This window comes from Zootoca vivipara, chromosome 4 (assembly GCF_965207765.1).
Source record: "Zootoca vivipara chromosome 4, rZooViv2.hap1.1, whole genome shotgun sequence".
NCBI lineage: Eukaryota > Metazoa > Chordata > Lepidosauria > Squamata > Lacertidae > Zootoca > Zootoca vivipara.
The window spans coordinates 77,482,183-77,508,068 of NC_142587.1; the positions used below are offsets into that span (position 1 = coordinate 77,482,183).

Genomic DNA, 25,886 nt, shown 5'->3' on the forward strand with positions numbered 1-25,886 from the left:
GTACTTAATTAGACAGGGAGGCAGATACCCAATTTCCCTACTGGCAACATGCAAGCATCCCTTTGAATTCTCTATGGCTAATTAAATTATTTTCTAATAATTTCTGCTGGAAGGCTGCACTGGTAAGCATCCCCACAATGCATGGTGTTCTTCCACAGACACGAAGTAAGATAAATGAAGCCAACGCGTTTTCTTCTAGCAGTGAAGGAAATATCCAGTCATCCCACAGTTGTCAAGCAAGGCACAAACTGTGATGGTTTGATCTAGTATCTTCTAGGGGGACCAAGGACACTAAAAATGGGAACCACGTAAGAGATGCTCAAGCAAGAGTTATTAACTGCACAGGGTAAATTTAAACAAACTGCCGACCGGGTAGCACACAGATCTCAATAAATCAGAATTAAGTGTCCTGTACCTGATGGTTCAGAAATTCTAATTCCTGTATGCCCAAGAACAATAACTTCTTCTTCAGAATGCATTGCTCAGTGAGAGCCTACATCGTAAGAAATAAAGCCACATTAGGGAAAAGACAACCTTAACTCAGTGTGGCCGCCTAAAAATAATAATCACTAAACCCACAAAGAACAGTTGTGTCCGTTCTCCCATTGTGGCTACGCATACATTCTAATGGGTCCTTAGAGAGGGGTTGTGTTTGCCTGGAGATGAGATCACCTCTTTTTCTGGGACCCTTGCCATATTACTATCATTGGGTCCTCTGGCCACTGTTATCCCGTGTTGCACTTCCAACTGTTTCTCTCCTCTCAAGTCAACAATACTATACATTTGCAAGATCAGGAGCAACAGTCAGCTGCGATTTGCAAGGCATTGTGATGTCAACCCAGACTAGTCCCTGAACAGCCTTCTGGAAACCGCAAGGCAAAATGGGCAAGAAATTCCCTATTTAATGCCAACCCTAGAACTGATGAAAAAACGTGTGTGCTCTCTCATACCCACACCCCGGTAACAAGAGATTGCAATTGTAATCTAAACATATCTAGCATAACTGCATTTTGAGAACTGAAGCAGAGAAAAGTATTAGGAAAAAGCTTTGGAAGTTGTTTGAAGAGTTTTGCCTTTAAAAAAAAAAAAAGTACACACAGAGAGAGGGAGAGAGAGGGAGGGGGAGATCACTGTTTCCAGTTGCACTGCAGCAAGAAAATGGATTAGTATGATTGTCTGGAGACTGTTGCAATATCTTACTGTAATCATAATAATTTCATACTTGAACTTGTAACAGCGAGTTCAATTTGACTGTTTAATGATATACAGTACATACTATAAACTGAACATAATTGAAGAGCACGCTAACTGAATCTTAGCGTATAGTCTCTTTATACATTATTTTACTGCAGCTACTGTATGCAGATCTCAAAGTGTTAGTACATAAGATATTCATTACATGTGTATGAGGAGGATAAAACCTAAAAGGTTTATAAACATTGTCATCTGCACCTGTTTTCCCAATTACACATTAAAATGCAAGAAATGAACATTTAAACTGCAAAACTATAGATTAAATTTAAACATTGGCATTTTATGATTTAACTGATGTGCAGCAATATTAATGGAAATATGACCAAACTATGTTCATGCAAATAAATCTCCAACAGTCTGCAAGTAGTTTCAATATCTCTTCCATACTTTGTATAAAATGGTCTTAAGATATATATACTCCGTAAATGTTGTCAGTGCAATATTGTCAGTGAAGAAAATGCGGTGCTAACTTCCTTTCCCCACCCCCCTAGGATATAAAAACTCTCATTTGCACTGCTAAACTTTGTGAACCACTGAGGTTGCTTTGTGCTAGGGAAGTTTCTAAGTGAAGTCATCTGAGCCACCTTCAGCTAATGTTTTCAGACAGCTGTTTACCCAGAACTGCGGGCATAAAAATATAGGACAGCTGAAGAACAATAATTACTAGCTAAAAGAGCTACTACAAAAAGCACTTAAACAGAACAGCTTGATCAACACAAACTGTCTGGCTTTGTCTATTGCTGCTGCTGAGTAATAATACAAATCAATACAAATTATATAATAAAAAAAGCTTAGAAAAAAGTTGAATCACCTCTGAAAAATATACTTGCAAACATGTTTGCTAACTACCATGATGTCTCACATCCCCTTCCCCAGCATATACTTCCTTGGAATTATAACTTAAAAGGATGCCTTTTGTTAATTTTATGACAATGTCCCATTATTCCATGAGATAAAATATTAATAAGTTAAAATTAGATTCTTTTACATTTACTGCTAGTAAGCAGAAGGAAAACAGCATGTTAAACTATAAAGTGTGCTTGGCTAAGCATAAATAGTAACCTATACATTTTGGTTCAAAGACAGTTTGTAAAACTGCATACAGGACAATGCCTTAAGGAGTTTTCCCCTAGTTGTTTTTCTTTGTTTTTCTTTTCCTTTTTTGTAATTTTACTCCAGAAACAAAGTTCAACCACATTAAGGTAGGACATAAAGTGAAGCTTCATACAGATTTTGAATACCCTGACTGGAATATTCTGCAGCTGATCATTCAAATGAAAACACGCCCCTCCTAAGTCCTACCCCCTAACTGCCCATAACCTCACTCACAAAAATAAAAATTTTGGTTAACAAAGAAGAAAGTACAATAAACTCTTGGTAGAACGTTCTTCTCATGAGGCAAGGTAGCATATCCTACAGCCAGATAAGACTTAAAAAATTACATTGCAATTTCATTACATTTTTCTCATAAACATGCAACTCACTGTGAAATACAAAACACTTGGCTCTGAAGAAAGAACAGCTTTATAAAGACAGACTGCATCAATAAAATTTTCTTTCCAATTTTTACATGGTTACAAAACCTGTTTTTTCACTAAAGTTCAGGTATCAGGTTTCATATTATAATGTAATAATTTGCTCTTTGTGAACGTAATGTTCAAGAGGAAATATACACATTGACATACTAGACTATTAAAAATTCAGTTCAGAATTTTATTGATACAGCAGATTAAACCAATAAGGAAAAATAAGGGGAAAGGATTTCATTACATTATTTATTAACACATAAAAAAATTAACATATTAAATCATTTTTTTCTTTTTTAAATGCTCAATGCCACGAGAGGTCCAGGAGCCTGGAATCAATACTGAGGTGCATAAAATGAATTGACTTTCACAAATCTGCATCTGGCTGTATTATTTTATCCCACATCATTCAAAATCAATTTGGCACCTTTGAAGACAGATGGGTGCCAAAGGTAAAACACTGGATTAGATACATAAAGATAAAGAGATCATGTATTTTCCTTTTCAAACAAATAGTGACAGAAGTGTCACTATTTGTCAAGCTGATAATTTGTTCACAGTTAAATGCCAATAAAAATAAAAAATACAGACACTGACAGATATTGCTTGATATCCATTCTAACTCCCCCCCAACCCTCCCTTTTTTGAAATAAACATATCTAACAAACAGTCTGGTACTGTCAGGTTTAAAGCCGCTGTAAAAGCTATACAAGCACTTTAGAAGTCAGAAATATTTCTTTTTTAAAAAAAGGATTATTTACAGGTGAGTTTCTTTATTCCATGTGTTTATATAGCCAGTGCACATTACACTTCACAAGAACCCTCAGTTAATGATATTAACATGTGTGTGTGGCCTATGCTTGTGACCTACGAACTCCAAATGCAAGGGCGGGAAACAAAAGATTGGTCTAACTTCCTTCAGCAACCCCATTCTGAGCACCAACAGCTTCCTTCAGCCTGAAACTATGCATAATAAGAGCATTCTTCAAAAAGGCTTCACTTCAAGGGCTGGGAACATCGGTTGTTCATCGCCTTTCCCTTTTGGATGTCCTCCGGCTCACCTGAGGGAAAAAACACCAGATGAAGAGTTATATGCTCTAATCCAGAAAGGAGATCTGTCTATGTAAACAGGTTTCCACACGAATCACCCCCTGCTCCATCAAGAACCAGAAGCATATATGGGACGCACAACCCAAATCCATCTTAAATTGTGCAACTGGGTGGTCAATGGCTCCTTATCAACCCTGGTTTGTACTTTTAAAACAGGCATAGGCAAACTCGGCCCTCCATATGTTTTGGGACTACAATTCCCATCATCCCTGACCACTGGTCCTGTTAGTTAGGGATGATGGGAGTTGTAGTCCCAAAAACATCTGGAAGGCCGAGTTTGCCTATCCCTGTTTTAAAATAACTTTTTAAAAGTGTGGTTTAGATATAGGAGAAAATAACCATTACTACATGAAAACATTCTGCTCACTGAAAAGACGATTGGGTCTAATGCTGAAAAACTAGGGCTGCCATTCATCAAATGGCGTCCGGACGGAATTTCCAAAAACCCGGACCTATGGCAGGCCATATCAGAAGAGTTGTTTTATTTCATGCATTTCCTAAAACAGAACTTCACCGGGGGGGGGGGCAGTGGCGGAGCTTCATGCTCCGAGAGCAGGCGGGGGCAGGGGGCAGAGTACCCTGCCGGGATCGCGCTGCCAGGGGCGGTGCGCTCCCCCCGCACTCCTCTTCCTCCGGCAGTGTGTCCGGATTTTCACTTTTTGAAATATGGCAACCCTATAAAAACTTGTTCCATTTATTTCAGAGGGGTATCGTGAAAGAGCTGATTTCAATGGGACTAGGCAGAATCAGGAAGATGGTGAGGCTTACAAGTAATATATCATGTAATGAGTGCTTATTTGGATCAAGACTGAGAACCAGCTCTCACATTAAGCACAGGTAACTCAGGTTCCCATTGTGCTCACTTCTCTTGTAGTGTGGCATGTAAATGATTAGCCTACCCCACAATAAAATCCATTCATTTCACTTCCCACATTAAATGTAGGTACAGAAGGTGTCTCTTTGCTGACGATCAAACTTTTAAGACATGCGATTATCAAATGATGTTAAGCAGGCAGGCAAGCCATTGTTTGTTTCTGTATCTCTCAAACATTTGTAGTTATATGTAATAAAATAAAATAATTTAAACTGGGGGGACATGAAATGAAATGAAATGATAGGGAGCTGTAACACACAAACATCTGCTTACTCTGACTGTAGGAACTTCCTCTTCCTCCATTGTTACTTCTTGGGGAATGTCCTGAACAGGGGAACTACTTTGAAATACATCCATGTCTTCAGTTGATTCATTTTCTTTACTTGCTGTTTGCTTTGACCGTCCAGCTCTTCTAAAATGGCAAACCACAAACCAGGTGTATTAATCAAGGAGTGTTAAGTACAGGTCATCACAGCATTTACGCAAAACTGAACTTATTTCCCGCAAGCCCTTACACTGCATACATGTTCAAAGGTTGCTGCAAAACTCTGGAGGGACATTAAGAGCACTGCCCAGCAGGTTAACAATTTTGGCAAAATTATCTGAGGTATTGCAATGTACCAAAATTTTAAAACTAAATTTAATGTACCCTATATTAAATTCACCTCACACTCACCCTTTTTTCTGCTGCGACGGTGGTGTTTTTGACGGTCTCCCTCGCCTTTTCTGTGGTGTAGATTGGTTCGATTCAGCTGTACTTATTTCAGATGATTCAGACCTGTTTGGGAAGAATATCCTGAAGTTATACAGCAGATTTAGAATTAAGAGACATTGAAAGTTAGATAGCGGATATCAAAACAGGGGGAATACCTCTGTTGTGCTTTCCTTGGTGTCTTGTACTGCCGACCTTTTGGCTTCTGCTCGATATTTTGCCTTTCTTCCTCCTCCTCCTCTTCCTCCTCCTCCTCTTCCTCTACAGGTTTAACTGGTGTGGCTTTTTTCCTACCTCTTTTAGGAGCCTTTACTGCTGGCTCTTCCTTTTGCGTAGCAGCCTTGGGAGGTCGCCCTCTTCTTCCCTTCTTTGGTGGGCTATTTTGCTCATCTTCACTTTCAAGCACATCTTCCTTTAGTCTCTTTTCCTCTGACCACTGAGGTTCCTCAGACTCTGAAATGGCCGCTGCTCTCTTTCTCCCACGCTGACCACTCCTAAGTTTTGGTTCTTGTCCCAGTTTATTCAGGTCATCTATACCCAACTTTTCTTCCGAGTCTGTAATGATTTTCTTCCTTCCTCTGGGCTTTTCCAGATCTGACTAAGGAACAAAGAGAAAATTACTTCTCCCATCAAATACCTCAAGATTCTACTTTGGAAAACAGATTTAAGATCAAGTGACGCCCTCCTAAAATGGGCTGCAGTACGTTATCCTTTTGACTTAAAATCTATCTTTTAACCTTTTCGGCTTTATTGTGAGGGCACATAATCTGAGGGGGAGGGGAAAGCAAGGTTAAACGAGGAAGTGAGTTCGGGGAGGAGCTATTAGCCTGCAGCAGTTCTACTTAGCTGCTTGCAATCTCTGGGAGTTCATGACCAGGACATGTAAAAGGGGCATTTTCAATGGATTGGTGGAAGAGAGTGAGATTGTGACTTTTGGATTAAGGCTGGTTGCTGAGGCTTGATTATGGGTTGTTTGTGGGTGTGGCAGAGCACATGATCTGAGGGGGAGGGGTGTTTGAGGGAAAGGCCTAGGGTGCTGTCTCATGCTGTATGTAGGACCAAGAGACATGGGCGGCAAGGGAGCTGCTGGGTGGTCAATGGCTCCTTATCAACCCTGGTTTGTACTTCCAGCTACCTTTAAAAACAGGCATAGGCAAACTCGGCCCCTCCATATGTTTTGGGACTACAATTCCCATCATCCCTGACCACTGGTCCTGTTAGCTAGGGATGAAAGAACTTGCAACACTTGTGCATGTTTGTCTTCCTGCCTGGGAATGTGCAAAACCAAACCTGAAGCAAGTGTAACCTATGGAACCTAAACAGCTTTGCATCTTCTTAGTTCATGTTGACCCCAGACTGGTGCCCTCCAGATGTGGTTGACTCCAACTTCCACCCTTGCTAACCAATGGCCATTGACAGGAGTTGGTGCTTCAAAAGCAAATGTGCTAATTTTCAAAAGTTGGTGCCATTTGAAATTTTCAACGAGATTTTCAAGTGTATTATTTTCTTTTCTTTTTATTTAGATACCTACTGGAAGGGGGGGGGGGACCCAGAATACACTTAATTCATCCTTACAATTTCAGAATCATCTCTCTTGTCATTCTTCTTTCCTGGCAAAGGCGAAGCCATTGTATAGTCTTCATTTTCGCTGTGGTCCATTTCAGTACTATCAAGCCTATAACACACGTATTCAGGATTGTTAGAAATATAATTCTGCCACTTCTAATTTAGTATCAAATTAACAATGGCTTCGGGAAAAGCCCCGAAGCAACCAATTTTTCTTAATGGATTCTTAGATAACTTAAATCTGTTAAAACATATTTTTATTAGCCTCCAACATAAATTTACGATCTATTATGACAGATATACCTACATATTTCAAGAATATTGGGGCTGGGAGGGCAGGTGCTATATCAGAAATAGACTATGCCTCTTGAAGACCTAGCAGGCAGAAAGTCTACCTTCAGTACACTGTTGTTCTGAAATACACTTTTCCCCGGTGAAGGAAACAGCATCCATTTACTTAAAAGGAAGACAATACAGGGGTACATTCACTGGGGACTAAAATCTGATCCAAGTGACCCCAATGCATGGGGAAAGGAACCATGGGAGTAGCAAGCGGGGGGGCAGCTGCCCTTCCCACATGAATAAAAGTCAATACTAATCTGAGGTTTTACCCCCTAAAAGCCTGCCCCCCCAACGAAAATCCTGGCTATGCCCATGAGAGGCACAGGAATACCCCTCTCAAGTAGGGAAAAATAGCTTCCCTTTTGTTCCGTTTCAACTCAAAGGAAGTCACTGAAAAACAAGCCATATGCATACATTAGTTTGTTTCATAGGATGCATTTCTTACTACACAACAGAACTGCAATGATGCTGGCACACTGCAGCACGATGGCAGATAAGCCGGTGGGCAGCCCAGGCAACTAGCCTGGGTGGTGGGTAATCCAGGGGAGATGCAAAGGAACAGCCAGGCCAGCTCGTGGCAAATCTCCAGGAATCGCCCTGCTCTGTCGCTGCTGTGCACCTCCTGCCGAGGCACTGCAGTCTCAGTAGCAGCAGAGCAGGATGGTTGCTGGGGAGCTGCCACACCCAACCCTTCTGTTCTTTGCCTGAGCCATGGTTCACTGGAGCCGGGGGGCGGGGGGGTTGACCGAGCAGGTGGTCAAGCAAGGCCAGGAAGGGGGAGGAAACCTGTGGCAGACCATGATGTCAGGGGAGGGGAAATAAAGGAGCTTCTTTTTCTCCTTAACCTGCAACCCCTTCCACCATGGTTGTTGTGGAAATCTCAAGAAACAAGCCTGCATTATAAAAATGCAGGCTTCTCCCTTCCTCCCACCAGGAGCAGCAGCCCCCATCGCACCTGTGTTTTGTCTATCAGCACTGGCTTACTCCAGCAATAAAGGATTTCACTTCTGCGCTTTCTGTGCTGCCATTTCAGTAAGGAGCTCTGCAGTTCTGTTCCACCCCACCCCACCAGGAAGAAAAATAATGGTGATCTCATATAGCAAGCAAGGGAGCATGTAGGAATCTGTCTTTGTAAAGGACCCCATGCCCAACAATCTCTGTCAGGTATGGAAGTAGCAGAGGGATTGGCAGGGTCTCAGTAGGAGAGAACATTCTTTGCATCGGGAAGACCCCAGGTTCAAAACCCTGAGAGGCACTGCCAGTCATAAGGCAATGTGACATCTGCATAAGACCAGAGAGTTCTGTGAAATTATTAGTATAGAGCACATTCTCTTGGCACATGGTGACTGAAATTCTCATGTTGTTTAGCACATCACTATCCTAAGGAACATTAGGCTGAAATACAGCAACTTCAGCTTAATTGAAACCACACAGTAGAGCTAATGGCAAAATTTAGACCTAAGCAAAAACCTGCTTCAAAAAATAAAATAAAAATGAAAGTAGCTTAACATACAATTCTGTAACTTGGAATGCTTTCAAGTACAGTGGTACCTCTACTTACGAATTTAATGCGTTCCGAACGCACATTTGTAAGTCGAAAAGTTGAATCCCATAGGAATGCATTGGGAGAAAAATTTTGTAAGTCGAAGCAACCCTATCTAAAAAATCGTAAGTAGAAAAAATCCTATCTAAACAGCATCCAAGATGGCAGACGGAGCTCCATTCGTAAGTAGAAACATTCGTAAGTCGAGTCATTCGTAAGTAGAGGTACCACTGTATTATTGTTACGTTATCCTGGTAGGCCAAGTTGTATCAATAACGTCAACGCTGATTGATTCATTTCATTCATTTAACAGATGTGTCAGACAATGACGACAGCATATGGCTGTCACAGAAATGACGTAACAGGCTCAAAGAAATAGATTAGAGGCAACACTGCAATAAGATTACCATTAGTGGCACCCACCCACCCAACTGTGGCTATTTGAAGATCCAATTGCCAATTTGGCTGCACATTTTGCTGCATCAAATAACAAAAAAAGGACACTCCTCTGGAAGTTAACACTAGTATACCACTAAATTGGAATAATACCAGTATGAGGGAAAGTTTTATATAGGATTAATATATTAACTACTGACAGGCTAATCATTTTGCTGTGTACCCACCTCCCTTTGATTCTTCCAGGTGAGGATGGATTTGAATTACTGCTGGCGTTGCTTACGGTTTCCATCCGTGAAGATTTGGATTGAGACTGCTTGCCAGCTGACGAAAGAGGCTTATTCACTGCTCCAAGAACATTGGCAGCTTTGGGCTGGTCGAGGGGGGAAAGCAAATTCTCAGTTTCAGCTTATTATCTTTAGAATTAGGAATATCCGTCTCTCGGGTAACAAACCAATCTTCAAACCTGCAGTTTATGTTAGAGCCTAACATATACAGCTTGGTAAAAACTAAGTTTCAAGACAAGAGAAAAGGCTAGACAAAAGTTGCAGTTTTTAGCCCTAATGTGTAGTAGCCTTGCGCCCATAACACCTTCTACGAACAAAGTCAGACATATCCTGGCTACAGTCATCCATGCCCTTCTCTCAAGACTTGTTCACTGCAGTGCATTGTAGCATTTTGTACACTGGAAACTTCTATTAATTCAGAATAGGTTGCTAATTGGAAATAGGGACTAGAGAACACATCTTGCCAGTTTTGAGACCAGGTGGTTGCCAATCACCTTCTGGGGACAATTCAAATTGTAGCTGGCTACCTGAAGGACAACTTTGGTCACATGTACCTGCCTGTGCATTGAAATAATTGCTGTGGGGCCTTCTCCTGATGCTCCCCCCCTCCTAAAATTAGGTGGGATGTGGCACCCCATTCTGAAATGCTCCCCCAAAGGTAACTTGTCTGGTTTGTTCTCTTTATGTTTTTCAGCACTAGGCAAATTATTTTATTTTCTAGGCATTTTTAAAGCCAGCTTCCTGGTCCTCATGAGTGTTTCATCTGAAAACCACCAACCTAATCTGCAGGGTTTTCTTCTTTTTTTAAAAAAAAACAAACCTCATTTGTCTCCCTCCCCCCTTTTTATTAAATAAGTTTAATTTGGTGCAATACTAAGCAGGTATATACAAAAGCCCACCTTTCCTGGCGTGAAAAATGATTTCATTTCTGGAGGCAGATAGTTTTTGGTATTACTGAAATTCTGCAAAGAGAAACAAAACTAATTAGAAGAAATATTTGAATAGTAGTTTAGTCAGTATCCTTGGTTGGCTTTGGGGAGTCACACTAGTAAAAAAAAAGCTTTATTTTTATAGGTATCAGAACAGATTTTTGATTCAACATTATGATCATGGTAGCACACAAATTTTAATGAAAAACAGCCAGTTCCTCAGCAGCACTTTAAAAAGACTGAATACCCTGTTATAGGGACGTGGGTGGCGCTGTGGGTTAAACCACAGAGCCTAGGGCTTGCTGATCAGAAGGTCAGGGGTTCAAATCCCCGTGATGGGGTGAGCTCCTGTTGCTCAGTCCTAGCTCCTGCCAACCTAGCAGCTTGAAAGCACGTCAAAGTGCAAGTAGATAAATAGGTACCGCTACAGCAGGAAGGTATATGGGACCCAGGTGGCGCTGTGGTTAAACCACTGAGCCTAGGGCTTGCTGATCAGAAGGTCGGCGGTTTGAATCCCTGTGACGGGGTGAGCTCCCGTTGCTTGGTACCAGCTCCTGCCAACCTAGCAGTTTGAAAGCACCTCAAAATGCAAGTAGATAAATAGGAACCGCTACAGCGGGAAGGTAAACGGCGTTTCCATGTGCTGCTCTGGTTTGCCAGAAGCGGCTTTGTCATGCTGGCCACATGACCTGGAAGCTATATGCCGGCTCCCTCGGCCAATCATGCGAGATGAGCGCGCAACCCCAGAATCGGTCACGACTGGACCTAATGGTCAGGGGTCCCTTTACCTTTACCTTACAGCAGGAAGGTAAATGGCGTTTCTGTGTGGAAGCGGCTTTGTCACGCTGGCCACATGACCCGGAAGCTGTACGCCGGCTCTCTCGGCCAATAACGCGAGATGGAGCGCCGCAATCCCAGAGTCGGTCACGACTGGACCTAATGGTCAGGGGTCCCTTTACCTTTACCTTGTGTTATACACAATATTATGGAGTAGAATTTATTAATCCTTTAAGTCTATAAAATTGAGAGTCCTTCAGATACTATGTTGTTTTGTTACCATAGAACCAAACTGCTACCCTTTGTAAAAAGTTGCACTTATCATTAAATGTTATTCTGGTCAGTAAAGAGTGGAGCATGCAGGTAAGGCTTCACTCCTCTTCTGAAAAGCAGGGTCAAAACTTTTGTTCCTGCCTTCCAGAAGAGCTAACCCATACCTGTAGGCTTCACTTCTCAATTCAACAAGGAAAGGTTCCAATCCACAAGCCAAATTTTACCTTGTCAGGTTGAGTGAAATACCGAGCTGGAAGTACAGGGTCTTTGGGTGATTCCAAACTATATGTTGTGCTCTTTGATATTATGATGTTCATTGCTATATCACACACTGTGTAAAGTTTCTGGGGGAGGGAAAGAAAGTGATTTTGAACACTATCAGAAAACATCCCAAATTATAACACAAAAGGTCTTGAAAGGGTCAAACTTAGAGAATTATTGTTTGAGACAGTCAAAATATCTAGAGTACTATAACTAAAGCAAGTTTTGTATGTAAAAGCTCAGATATATTTTGTAACACCATCAATCTACACGAGGGAGATGGATATTGCAGCGTATGACATAATGTCACCTCTCTGCTCAGCATATGAATGCCTGCAGCTATGGAATCCAGATACTCATATTATCCGAGCGATAAAATGGTCCAGCCCCCCCATTTCAGTTCTACGAAAAATGGAATCAACCTTCAGTATAAGAGAAAAGTAGAATACAAAGTTCATTTTATCCTGAAAGAACGCACTGCCCAATAGGTTCAACCTTTTACAGCACTGGTCTTTAACGGGTGGGGTCAGGATTCACTAGTGAGTCACAGCCTGATCCAAGTGGATCACAGCAGGAGCAGGGCGACCATGCAAATATATGGTAAAGGATTAAGAAATGGGCCCCCAATTGCTTGCTTGGGGTAAAAGTGGGTCCTGGATCTGAAAAACCTGAAGACCCCTGGTTTTACGACACAGCCCTTATGAGGAATATAAAATACATTTTTTATATATATAAAAAACCTAACAAAATTTATAAAGCAGCAGCTTAAGAACATCTTATACAATTGCCAGGCACAATTCAAGCAAATCAGCTGGGATGTCCATGAGCAGCAGCCCTGTGTTGGGCAAAAAGATTCCTGCAGTGCAGGGGTTTGGACTAGATGACCCTCGTGGTCCCTTCCAACTCTATGATTCTATAATTGTAGGAATTTGTTATAAAGATGACAGAGCAAGAATAAAGGATTGCATTTATCTTACAACGATCTTGGGAGAGCTAGCGCCTATTGTTGAGTCAAGCTGGAATCTGTTAAAGAAACTTCCCCAAGGAATCAGCTGTCAACGAGTTGCATGAATCTGTAGAATCATAGCTGAAAGCAACTTTTTACTTGTGACCCACTGGTTCATAGACTTCAGTGTTATTTGTATGGGTTTGCTTGCATGTGTTCATGTTGTTGATATGTTTTATTCGTATAACATAGATACTAATTGAGTCTATTTATTCATTGTGCCCGAACATCCTAGATAATCACAGCTGCTCAGCCAACCTTCACAAAAAGCTTAATACCTAATAATATAGCACTCTTGAAACAGGGCAGGCACTGTGCAGGTGTCCAAAAATCATAACAGAGTAACTGATCTCTCTCTCTCTCTCTCTCTCTCTCTCTCTCTCTCTCTCTCTCTCTCTCTCTCTCTCTCTCTCTCTCTCTCACACACACACACACACACACACTTCAATTATCCTAATTCCTGGGATGGAGACATGTTAGGTCCACAGTGGACCCTCGGGTTACGTTACCTTCAGGTAATGTAACTTTCGGGTTGCGGACGTGGCAAACCCAGAAGTGTATACTTCTGGGTTTCGCTATGTGCGCATGCACAGAAGCGCTCTCTGTGCATACACAGAAGTGCTCTGCGCGCTTCACACGTGCGCAGAAGCGGCACCTCATGTTGCGGACCTTTTGGGGTATGTAAGGACTCCCGGAACAAATTAAGTTCATATCCGGAAGCTTCACTGTATAACTATTTGTAGCATCCAAATATTTTAATTCAACTTACTTCATTCATTTTTGGGTCATCAGGTCCTTGAGCATCCTTTGTCTGTTTAATGTTTTCTACCATTTTTCTGATAAATGCATGACTATTATTTTCATTTTTAGACATCAATATTTCTAATATGAACCAAAGACACCTAAAAGAAAAATTCCTTATTAAATATACAACTGTCAGAAAATACAACCATATACTCTGCAAAAGTGCGTGGCCATCTGTCATGGATGCTTTAGCTTAGTTTCCTGCATTGCAGTGGGTTGGACTAAATGACCCTTGAGGTCCATTCTAACTTTACAATTCTATGATTCTTTATTTACAATGGTTAAAAATAATAAACTGGTTTCTCTAGTCCGGGAAAAGAGAGAATTGAAAAAGCAATTTCCTTAGTGAAGCTAATACAAACTACAAATCAGCATATGAATACAGACTGACACATACTATCGATTGTATAATGTATCTGATCTTTTTGGAAAGTCTTACTCTTTAATATCTTTCAGTTGTTCGATATCTTGAACTTTGACATAATCGGGATCGTGAGCCAGAAGATGGATAGTATATGGAACAACATACTCTGGTAAAAGCGACAAGAGTTTTTCTGAAAGTGTAAAATTGAGGGGGGAAATAGTAAGGTTTGGATTGCTTCATAATAGTGATCAAAGAATATTCAATTTATATAGATTCCAATATAAAGCATTTTCAATCTCATGCAAATACGTCCACAAAGACAAGTGCATATATGTGGGTGGCCAGAAGATTCCAACTTCTGGTTGAAGGCTTTAAAAAGTTGCAGCCCTAACCCTAGAAATAACTGAGAGGCAACGGCATCAATATTGGGCTGAAGGCGACTTTGGTCAGAAACCTTGCTCCTGCACATACACAGCTGAAGCCTCCAGGAAATTTAAGGGCAGCCCCACATACAGCACATACAGTAACATAATCTATAAATGATTAGGCTGGACATGTGTCATTGTGACAATCAAACTACCCTTTGCATACTTCTGCTTATTCCATTTGATTTCTTACCGCTAACTGCTGCATGCTGCTTCAGATATTCCCTTCTCACAGTGATGTTTTTCACGAGGCATTGTCTCGCATGAGCTCTTCTCTCTTTTACGGGGTCTTTTGCACACAGTGCACATATCGCCATATACTCTAGTGGCAACCGTAGCCTTGATAGACCTTTATGAAGTTTCTGAGCAAATGCTTGTCTAACCTGGTAACATTCATCCTGGGGGAAAAAAAAAGATTTTATACAACAATGGCTTGTTCCCTATATGCTCACGTTTTCTTAAAAGTCCAATGAACATTAACACTGTAAAATTTTGACTGTGTCAAGCTATGTAAATTAGCATGCAAATGCCCAGCAATGCCCTTCTGTTTAACTTACATTAATAGCTAATGCACACAGCTGGTACTGTTCTAACGTAATGATTTCGTGATAACAAGGCTCCTGGGCTAGCTTCACAATAGCACTCGCAGCAGCTAGCCTCAGACGAGACATATCAGGTTTGCTGAAAAATAAGAAGCGGAATATGAACTAATTAGGATAATAATCATTAGGTTATTGTGCAAAGGCTCTTCATGCTTAGCTCACATTCGCTTTCTCACAACCCCCATTATGCGTACCCGAAAAGCAGGAAGGCTCACCTGTCAAGATCGCATGATCTGCCTTCTCAGCGTGACAGTATTCAAACCACCACAGCTTATAAAGCAGAGGCGAGCGCTGGCCTTCACATATCACCACCAGTAGTTTATTTGGATGCCACTTTGCATGCCAAATTTGTGTCCAAAACGGCTCACAACGTATCAAATGAACAATAAGTACAGGTAACTCGTATCTCACTCTTATTTCACTAACGCGGTTGCAGCTTTGTGCATTTGGCCAGGAAGTAATTAATTCAATGGGAAGTGGGTGGGGCGGGCCAAAAGATGGGGCAGGGGGGGTACTGGGCGCAGAAACACCCCCACCTTCTCTTCCTTTCAAGGTGAGAGCAATGACAAGAGCAGCACCAGAAGCCTCTGGAAGGAGCCAATCCGCAGCATGGAAAACCCAGCACAAGGAGAGCTACTAAGAGACCCAGATGTATAAGCGAGTTTGAGCGCTTAACAAAAAACGTTTGTGGGTTTGCAGGGAGAGAACAGAAAGAGCAGGAGTCTAAGGAGGAGAGGCAGTAGCAGCTAGAAGAGGATGGAGGAAGGCTAAGGGGAGGAGGGCAAGTGAAGCGGCAGGGAGGGTGTGCGAAGGGAGTGGCACTTGCCAAGACCTCAATAAGCTTAACAACCAGATCTCAGGAGGTGGAGAGAGTTCTGGGGGATCGTGCAAGCTTTACACAGTTTTGCTTATGTGCACGATGACCAGGGACGTAACCCCCACATAAGACGCAAGCTACCTGTATTAACAATTTTAAAATTATATATTAAAACAATTAATTGCATAAATAAATACAACTTTTTTTTAAAAAAAAATACAAATAAGCTAACCTAATTTAAGAGCTGAAACTAATCAAAATAATAGCAGCAGAAAAATAAAACAAAAGGTTTCCATTTGAATGTTCCAGATGATTCAACTGTTTCTAATAGCTTAGATCTGAGACTCAAACTTTAAAGATCCAAAGGCCTCTGCATGCAGCTGTTTCACTCCTCCCTTTCCCGTGAGCCACAATTAATCCAGGAAGTTTTCAGTTAATCATAGTTTTCCATTTTTGTTTGAACGAGAAACTATGGTTGCCAAGCTCTGGGACGTGCCAGGCTATTAAAACATGGTTTGACATTGGTTTAATCATGGCCCAGGTTGATCCAAAGCTCAGACAAAACATAAAATAATGATTGATTAGAGACTTGTTGGATTAACTTGTGATTTGCAGAGAATTGAGCGCAGAGGGGCTGTATGCATGGTAAAAAGACCTTCTGCATACCTTAGCTTAACAAGCTGAGATATAACTGGGCCAATTTCAAACTACAGTGGTGCCTTGCAAGACGAATTTAATTCGTTCTGTGAGTCAATTCGTTTTGTGAAAAAATTGTCTTGTGAATCCCATAGGAATGCATTGAATTCCCCCCCCCCCCTTAGGAATGCATTAATTGAATTTCAATGCATTCCTATGGGAAACCGCAATTCGCTAGACAAATTTTTCACAAAACAAATTCGTCTTGCGAGGCAACCTCAGATCGCAAAACCCATTCGTCTAGCGAAAAATTCTTCTAGCAGGGCATTCGTCTGTATAAAATTGTATAAAAATTGCTACCTAAACTTATTTGCTTTCCCCTTTCCTTCCATTTTTCTTTGGTGCACAATGTATTAGACTGCAAAACTCTGGGCAAAGACGGTCTTATCTTCTGATTTCTCCACAATGTTTAGCAAACTTTATGTGCTTTGAAAGTGATAAATGACAACAAAAAATTATTTAATAAGAAAGAAAGAAAGAAAGAAAAACTGGTACAGTATCTACTACAGCTTTGAGGACTTGGAATCCACAGCCACATGTGCAAGTAAACAGAGGGGCCAGTTGGCAGTTTAAGAACATCAATGACCTGTTTAACACTACCACCCTCCATGTTGACCACGTATGTGCAGCAGCACACAGCAGCATTCTGTTTTGCATGCATATCACTGGATCAGAGCTATAACATGCTTCCACTTTCTATGCCAGCTGATATAAATTACCCCAAAACAAGATTTCAATCCATTATTTATATACCTAATTTTCCCCTGTTCTGTCAGGTCTCCATCACTGTGCAATATTGTTGATAACAACCTCAGGGTAGAAGTTCCTGATTTACTGAGGTTGTTCTTCATTCCTATCAACCATCGAACCATCATCTTGATGGCCTGGATCTGAAACAAATATGACAAACAGCAGAGGCAAATTATAACAAATACAGTAGATCAATATAATGTCTCTGGTAATCTAATTACATAGCAGGACACTTTTCTAAAAATGCTGTTCATTTTTTTTAAAAGCTTTATAGGAAACAGCATAATCTGGTGAATGGAAAAACACACACACACTTATATATATATCCCACCAAAAGCAGCTTAGAAGCTAATTCACATCAAGTTGTGGCTCTTCTCCTTTTTGAGTAAGTTGTTCCTCCCTCCCACCTTGCTGTTCCACTGATTACTGGAGATAAAGGTAAAGGGGCCCCTGACCATCAGGTCCAGTCGTGTCCGACTCTGGGGTTGCGGCGCTCATCTCGCTCTATAGGCCGAGGGAGCCGGCGTTTGTCCGCAGACAGCTTCCAGGTCATGTGGCCAGCATGACAAAGCTGCTTCTGGCGAACCAGAGCAGCGCACGGAAACGCTGTTTACCTTCCCGCCGGAGCGGTCCCTATTTATCTACTTGCACTTTGATGTGCTTTCGAACTGCTAGGTAGGCAGGAGCTGGGACCGAGCAACAGGAGCTCACCCTGTTGCAGGGATTCGAACCGCCGACCTTCTGATCAGCAAGCCCTAGACTCTGTGATTTAAAGCAATCTCCAAGTTCTAATCAGATCCAGCCAACATGGTCAATGGTTGGTGATCAGTGCAGAATTTGCCTTTGTGCCTTTGCTAAATTTGCAGGCCTTCCTGACCAAGTTGCCCTACTTCAAAGCACACACCATATTTAAAAGGTCAACCAAGAACGGCTGTGTGACAAGTTATCTGTTCTTTACCACCCTGGTGAGTGTCTTGCTGTTGTTCTTCCAGCCGTAAGGAGAAAAAACCCTACCCTGCCAGAGAGGTAGAAGTCATTAAACAAAACATGTATTTAGTGACTACGTGGTAGGCCTCGAAGAGAAGTGAAATGGTACATAGAGAACGACTGACAGGACTAAGGAGGAATCACAAAGCCTGATAAAGTAGGAAAGGTGGGGTACAAAATGTAAAGGCAAGCAAAATGTAATGCTATATTTAATTAGGAACTGAACTTCAAGTTACTGGCGTTTCATGGATTCTTCATAGACCATAACAATTCCATGATACAAAAACCACTCTAACTCCATATTTAGGCTCTTCAGAAACAAATGAACACCAAATAGGGAAAGAGTGGGTCTCCCACACTTAGTAGTCAATTATTTCACTATTTCCCAAAGATCTGTCATTGAGCAGATAATGTGTATATACAGCACTAGGTCATGCCACTGTTAAAGCAGCAAATTTCTAAGACAGGCTAGGAATGCATAGCTATTCACATACAGATAAATCTTCAAAAGCTGACATTTAGGTGGGTTTGTATTATCAATTGCTCTCACATAGTAATCTTTTTTTCTAAATAGAGGACAACTAGCATCCTTTGTATAAGGTGAAGCCAAAGATTAAGACCATCACTACTGAGAAAGTAGTTACAAGTAAGTAGTTATACTTGTATCTGATTAGAAGCTTTAAAGCCTTGGCTGTCTAACTGCAAAATGTATGGTGTCAACAATTTAAGAAATAACGACCTCCTTTTGTGTGTGAGATTGTTATTTTAACAAATAATACTGAATGGAAGCCACATACGCATAATATGCCCCAGGTTATTTACTGATAGTTCATAAACAAATTAAAAGATGTGTCTACCACGAAAGATATATTAAAGAGTCTCACAAACAACTACTTTAAGAAGGGTGGAAGATCAGACAGAGAAAGGAACAAATTAGTTGAAAGCAAAAGTAGCACTGTAGGGGAAAAAAAAGTGATAGGAAGATAATTATGTAAATGCAAGTATTTAAGTGACTCACCTTTGCAAGTGTCTCAGGAGAAACCTCTTCATCTGGAACCCAGAGCTTAGTTGTCTTTTTACCTGGCGTCTGAATAAAATTATATAATTTGTTTCATAGACAATATTCAGAGAAGATCACTGTTACTTCTCTACTTCATCTTAATATACAGCTTCTGTATAGATATATATTATATTATTCTTGTGAACCAAATCAGGAATACAGGACTGTTACTTCTCTATTTCATCTTAATATACAGCTTCTGTATAGATCAGGCATCCCCAAACTTCGGCCCTCCAGATGTTTTGGACTACAATTCCCATCATCCCTGACCACTGGTCCTCTTAGCTAGGGATCATGGGAGTTGTAGGCCAAAACATCTGGAGGGCCGCAGTTTGGGGATGCCTGGTATAGATATATATTATTCTTGTGAACCAAACCAGGAATACAGGACTGGGTGCCTATACATACACCAATTTAACCATGTAAGCTAAATGGATTTTTCTTTTACCAACAAAAATCACATACTCAGAAGGCATGAATTAGTGGTAGCAACGCTAAACCATGGCTTGTTTTAGCCATGGTATGTTAAGTAAGTTAGGATCCTGCACACCTAATGCTGGCTTGTTTTCTCTTGTAGAAAAAATGCTGCATATATGTTCATGTTTGCAAGGAAAAACATGTTCTGTGACCTCCGAGAGCTAAACAAAATTTGACTTAGCGTTCTGTCAAATGCAGTGTTTGCGACACTTTATAAAAGTTGAAATCCAGGATTATAATTCAGAGATATGCATGCTTTGAATTTATGAAGACTGTAATACTCGAGAATCGATGTGCCTGTTTGTGAGAACCTGGTTGTGTGTATTTTAATAAAATGGGGGAAGGGAGGGATGAAAAAGAGATACAGGGGAATTTTTTTCAAGGATTTACTTGTGCATATCTTCTTTGAATTAATATTAGGTTAAAGTAATTTGGTTACTAACCCAGGGAGGCTTATGTGACAAAGTCTGAAAAAAATGTATTTATGCTTTTCGCTCTTGTATGAAGAAAAGGTTTGTGCAGACATTATTTTAAATAGTACTTTATTTTTCCCGTTTCTGAATTTCTTGCTGTAAAAAAAAAAAGTTATGAGTAAAAAAAAAAGTTCTTACCCTGTCATTCATTAACAAGTCTTTCACAAGAAAGGTGGCCACCAAAGACTTTAATGGGGCAGCAAACTGATCAGGTGCCAACAAGGCTATGTGGCCAATGGAAACCAGAGGTGTAATCATGTGTTCAAGGTTGGTTGGATCTAGACTCTTATGCAGTGGCTAAAAAATAAATACAGCCATTGAGTATTAATAAATATTAATGAAAGTAAACTTAATTGACATGCCCTTAATTAGCAGTCTGTTGAACTTTTGTTCAGAACATAGAAACATAGGAAACTGCCTTATATGGAGTCAGATCTTTGGTCCATCTAGTTCAGTCCATCCGAATCCAGAACATTCTCCATGCAAGGAAGATGTCCTACCAGGGAGCTATAGCTTTTCCCCAAACAAACAGAACAAGGAATGGAACCAAATGTTCTTCAAGAAGCACATTTTAACTCCACTCATAACTGTAATATTTTCGGGTATAAAGCATTTAGTTATGGCAGTTTCCCAGAAAAATACAAACGCACTATAAAAGTCCCCCCCAACCCCCAATTACCTCAAATATCTGTGCAAATTGTGTTTCTTTACTGGAAAATATTGCATGGATGCAGTGAATAGCATACTTGGCCTGGCGAGGCGGTCCTTTCTTAGCTTTATGATGCAAAACTGGAAGCAAAGCACTAAAAGTAAAAAGTTTTTTAATTAATGTATATCTGTCACATTTATTTTGTTTGCTTTAAATAGATATAAATGTAGCAGTCGAAATGTTTCATTTTTTTAATTTTTAATTTTGCAAAGTGGAGGGGGAGAAGAACGAAAACTATAATCAAGTACTTAATTTTCCTCCACGGTAGTCTGAAAAAAACCAGGTCTTCCCTGAATGCAGAAAGCAGCCCACCAAGCCAAATCCATAGGGTTTGAAAGTCTGTGGTTATCATTTTGAAGATCCGTGGATGTATTTCCAGTCTCTCAGGATAATTGGTGCACCAAAATATCTGTTTTGTTTGTATTAAAATCTATGACTTTTCTTTCTAAAATGTGTGGGTTTTTTGTGTTTTTTTTTACTTTAAGCAATATGAGGAGCATTTCTCTCAGCACTAAGCTATGGAAAACCGAACAATGCAGGCCTCAAGTTGACTGTGAAAAATAAAAGTCATCCAATTTCAACAGAAATACATCATCTCCAGCTGTGTCCTGGCAACTATCATGAGTAGAGCTTGCTTTGTTTTAACATAATGGCCTGGTTCTCAGATAAAATTAAACCACAGTTAACATAAACTATGTTTTAACATGAATGAGAAGCCCTGCTCAAAAAGTCCACCCTTGGCTTTTTTCCTGCTCCACTCCTGTCACGTCAGACAGGAAACAAGCCCGTCTGATTTGTCGTTTATATGCGAACCCAGGCTCGTACTTTGTTTCTCTTCAAACAAACTACAATTACAAGCCAAGGTTTGCTCCTTGCTTACTGCTTATGAATTTTTTTGGAGAGAAATAAACCACGGCCACAGATTCATATATAGACAGACTTTGGCTTGTTTCTGTTCCAGGGTGGTGACAGCACCTTGTTATTTAGTGGAAGCAACAGGTGCAACCCAACGTCATCGAAATTAAGTGTTTCATTACTGACTTCCCTAAGAGCTAAATACTGCCCAAGAATAATAAAACTGTAATTTAATATGGACGGCCTAAAGGTACTGTATTCAACTCACGATCTGATGTGTGGGAAATCCTCTTCAATTTTGCCTCCCGTGTTCTTGAAAATTTGCAGTGCAGCTTCAGCCACCTTTTCATCATCCATTTTCAGACAAGCCAGGAGGGATTCAAAAGTTTCAGCTGAATGGAATGAGATAGGGTGTGTAAACGAAAGCACCTGCAAAGTAAGCAATATGGTTCTTTTAAAGTTTATTCTCACAACACCCCATACAAACCGAACCATTATATTACTATATTTACTCAACTCGATTCTTAAGTAATCTTTTATATACCAGGAAAAATCAACGGCAAAAAATACATCCACTAAATGCCAAGTTGTAGCCGGTGGCAGTGCTCCAAATAAAATAACAGCAGCTCTCAACTATAAAATTAAAATGCACAGGGAACATATGGCAAGACAGACTAACACAGCACTCATTCTCTCCATTTATCATCAATAATATGATCTGGCTATGCAGCAGCTGCACCCTAAATAAGACCACTCCCCCAGCCTACATAATACTCACAAGTTTGTCTCTTGCTTTAGACTATCCCAACCACATCTTCCATTTTTCCAATAATGCTGCTCACTAACTACAAGAGGAGCTCTTTACCTTGAGCAATTCAAGACCTGCTCTGATTGCCTGATCAGTCGGTACTCCTTCATCCTCGTCATCTGCTGTTCCATCTATAGATTTGTTCACTTGTTTAATTAGGGCACTAACAAAGGACAAGATCAAAGTTAATCACCAGTAGATAATTTTATACCTGCTGAGCTATAGCTATAGCTATCCTTTTTGTTTCCTTGTTAAAGTTGCATGACATATTAAGATAGACATTTTCCTTCCTTAGCAAGTAAATAACTATACATTGTTAAAAAGCTTTGATTAAATCTCAACTGACAGTACTGATTGTGATGTACTACCATGAATAACCCATAGTCGCCTTTGTAAAAGTAAACGACGGTCCAGGGTCCTTTACCTTACCATGAATAATACTTTCTATTACCTTTATGTTTTTTGCAGCTAAGCAAACATCCTAAATGGAAAGCCAGAACACTGAATTAATGGTAATTTAAAGTGATTTTTTAAATTATTTCAGGTGATGTCCATTATGTTGATCATAAACATTGTTATAAATGCACAAAGGTCAGGACTTCAGCTATTGCTGTTTTTACCAGTTACAACTAGTGATGAACGCAACCAACACCTTACCCCTTTTGGAAGCGACAAATTTGGGAGAACCATTTTGTTGATTTCATGGGTGGAACAGCTGTACCTATTCATTGTTTTTTATAAGGGAACATGTTTACTTAAAAAAAAACACTTACCTGTAGTGTTGTGAGAATTCACTGACACCTAAAGAGGACTTTTCTGGGTAGTTGTGATTCCCCACCCGCCCTGTATACCTCTGGAATAATGCTACACACAAAGTACGTAGCATAATTTCAGCAGCCTTCGGGGTGAGAAAACTATGGCTACCCAGAAGAGCTCTTCTCTTGCTGCTACTGCTAATAGCAATGACTGCAAAACTCTTTCTTACCTAGTGCAAAAAACTAAAATTCTAAAAGAAATGAATCTACTCCCACCATAAGCAACTCCCTGCCCCAACACATTGCTAATATGTTTGGCCTCCACCCCTGAAATGTTTGGCCTCCACCCCTATGAAAAGTGGTAAAAATTTAATTTCTGCAATTTTTTTTGTCTCAGCTTTATAGTTATTACTATTTATAATATAATCATCAAGAGAGGAAGAAAGTAATTTTTCTCATCAAGAATAAAGCCGTCTGTGCAATATCTCCTGCCACTTTTATTGAATTTTACCACTAAATTAAGTGAAAAGAGGTACCTGATAGATTCTGTATCAATGTGCACAGGGGCTATCCTCTCCAGCAAGAACTTTATCATTTCCAGAAATGGGTTTGTAGGTTGCTTGGGATTTCCTAGCTTCTTTGTAATGTCTCGCTGCAATATTCAATGTTAACCAACAATTAATTGACAGACAAGACAATTCAATAACCAAAAGGTTATGCTTTAATATCTGTTCTTACCACACATCCTTCAGCTTGTTTGCATGAACATGTTGGGCTAACAAGTGTTTCCAACTGGTGCTTAATTTTGTCGTCATCTTCAAGAACTTGCGTGAATTTCTTCATGAAATCTTGCGCTTTGCCAGGATCTGGCAAGTTTCCTTTAAAGAAGTGAAATATGTTTAGGTTCAATGGGACTTTTATATTATTATAATTATAATTATATTTATTTATTCCCCGCCCATCTGGCTGGGTTTCCCCAGTCACTCTGGGTGGCTTCCAACAGAAGAATAAAATAATCGATTAAGGATGCGCCCCACGTAGAGCGCATTACAGTAGTCCAAGCGGGAGATAACCAGAGCATGCACTACTCTGATGAGACAGTCCGCGGGCAGGTAGGGTCTCAGCCTGCATACCAGATGGAGCTGATAGACAGCTACCCTGGACACAGAATTGACCTGCGCCTCCATGGACAGCTGTGAGGCCAGAATGACTCCCAGGCTGTGCACCTGGTCCTTCAGGGGCACAATTACCCCATTCAGGACCAGGGAGTCCTCCACACCTGCCCGCCTCCTGTCCCCCACAAACAGTACTTCTGTCTTGTCAGGATTCAACCTCAATTAATATTAATATCACTTAATAGAAAAAAATTAAGAAGCCTAATACTTACAAACAAACAAAAACCCCACCCCAAAACCAGTTGCTACTACTGTGGCTGGCAAGCTTCAGCGATGGGCCACTTTGAAGCATCTTAAGTCTGTGGCGCACATATCCAGGCACAAATGTCTGGCAGAACATATTACAGTGGTACCTCCAGTTACGGACTTAACCTGTTCCGGAGGTCTGTTTGTAATCGGAAACCGTTCTTAACCTGAGGTGCGCATTCGCTAATGGGGCCTCCCGCTGCACGCATGCCTCTGGTGTGCGATTTTCACTCGCATCCCAGGGCAAAATTCGCTACTGGGAGCAGCTACTTCCAGGTTACATAACCCGCAGTGTTCGCAAGGAGAATGGTTCGCAACCAGAGGTATTACTGTAGTTAGATACCACCCAGTGAAAAAATATTCCCCCACTACTCCTCAGTTCTAACTTTCAAACCACTAACTGTACTGATGATATATGTGCTTATGCTAACAATATTCTTCACACAACTTGTTCTGGGGCATTTCAGACCTCACTGTCTTAATACTCCCTCCAAATTAGAAAGTACTTGAATCAACAGTTGAACAAAACAATTAGCAAGGAGACAGTGTTAATTTAAAACTTACTTGTTATTACCATCACTTTTGAAAATATAGCTTTACTACTGGCATCTGTCTGCAAATTAAATGAGAAAGCACTTTTGAATGTCAAGAATTTGCACTGTGAACTCACATAGCATCAGGCATACTGCTGTACCATCCTTTCAGAAATAGATAACATTATTTCTATACATCATATTTATATAGAAGTTGAATACAATATAAAGCTGGATTTTAACACAGAGCATAAGGTAATTGTTCAGAGTCCACCGTTACTCTTAAAACCATGATGGGTATATAGAGATATATATGCTACATTCCTATGCTTATTTACTCACAATTGGTTTACATTTTGACAAGCAGGTTTGTGCTGTTAGTCTATTTTTAGCAGAGCATATTTCTTTTTATAACAACATGTGAAACCATCTGTAGTGTTCCTTTAAACCATATTCAGGTTGCTGCCTTTAAAAGTATATAGGTTGCTGCCTTT

At 40.4% G+C, this 25,886-nt stretch overlaps 1 protein-coding gene across 1 annotated transcript in view; it reads right to left on the reverse strand.

Annotated features, from left to right (window-relative positions):
• Nucleotides 1-1,236: 1,236 nt before the first annotated feature.
• PDS5B (PDS5 cohesin associated factor B) overlaps nucleotides 1,237-25,886 on the reverse strand; it is a 69,082-nt gene continuing 44,432 nt past the window's right edge. The window contains exons 15-35 of the mRNA XM_035115198.3: nucleotides 25,424-25,472; nucleotides 24,177-24,316; nucleotides 23,975-24,090; nucleotides 22,741-22,846; nucleotides 22,144-22,304; nucleotides 20,991-21,114; nucleotides 20,450-20,608; nucleotides 19,320-19,388; nucleotides 17,318-17,454; nucleotides 15,007-15,130; nucleotides 14,643-14,847; nucleotides 14,100-14,214; nucleotides 13,626-13,758; nucleotides 11,814-11,933; nucleotides 10,510-10,572; nucleotides 9,551-9,696; nucleotides 7,052-7,151; nucleotides 5,635-6,074; nucleotides 5,441-5,542; nucleotides 5,038-5,176; nucleotides 1,237-3,841 (exon numbers count right to left, since the gene is read on the reverse strand). Of these exons, the coding sequence (XP_034971089.1) occupies nucleotides 3,806-3,841; nucleotides 5,038-5,176; nucleotides 5,441-5,542; nucleotides 5,635-6,074; nucleotides 7,052-7,151; nucleotides 9,551-9,696; nucleotides 10,510-10,572; nucleotides 11,814-11,933; nucleotides 13,626-13,758; nucleotides 14,100-14,214; nucleotides 14,643-14,847; nucleotides 15,007-15,130; nucleotides 17,318-17,454; nucleotides 19,320-19,388; nucleotides 20,450-20,608; nucleotides 20,991-21,114; nucleotides 22,144-22,304; nucleotides 22,741-22,846; nucleotides 23,975-24,090; nucleotides 24,177-24,316; nucleotides 25,424-25,472 (2,784 nt within the window). The 3' untranslated portion in view covers nucleotides 1,237-3,805. The remainder of the gene's footprint in view (nucleotides 3,842-5,037; nucleotides 5,177-5,440; nucleotides 5,543-5,634; nucleotides 6,075-7,051; nucleotides 7,152-9,550; nucleotides 9,697-10,509; nucleotides 10,573-11,813; nucleotides 11,934-13,625; nucleotides 13,759-14,099; nucleotides 14,215-14,642; nucleotides 14,848-15,006; nucleotides 15,131-17,317; nucleotides 17,455-19,319; nucleotides 19,389-20,449; nucleotides 20,609-20,990; nucleotides 21,115-22,143; nucleotides 22,305-22,740; nucleotides 22,847-23,974; nucleotides 24,091-24,176; nucleotides 24,317-25,423; nucleotides 25,473-25,886) is intronic.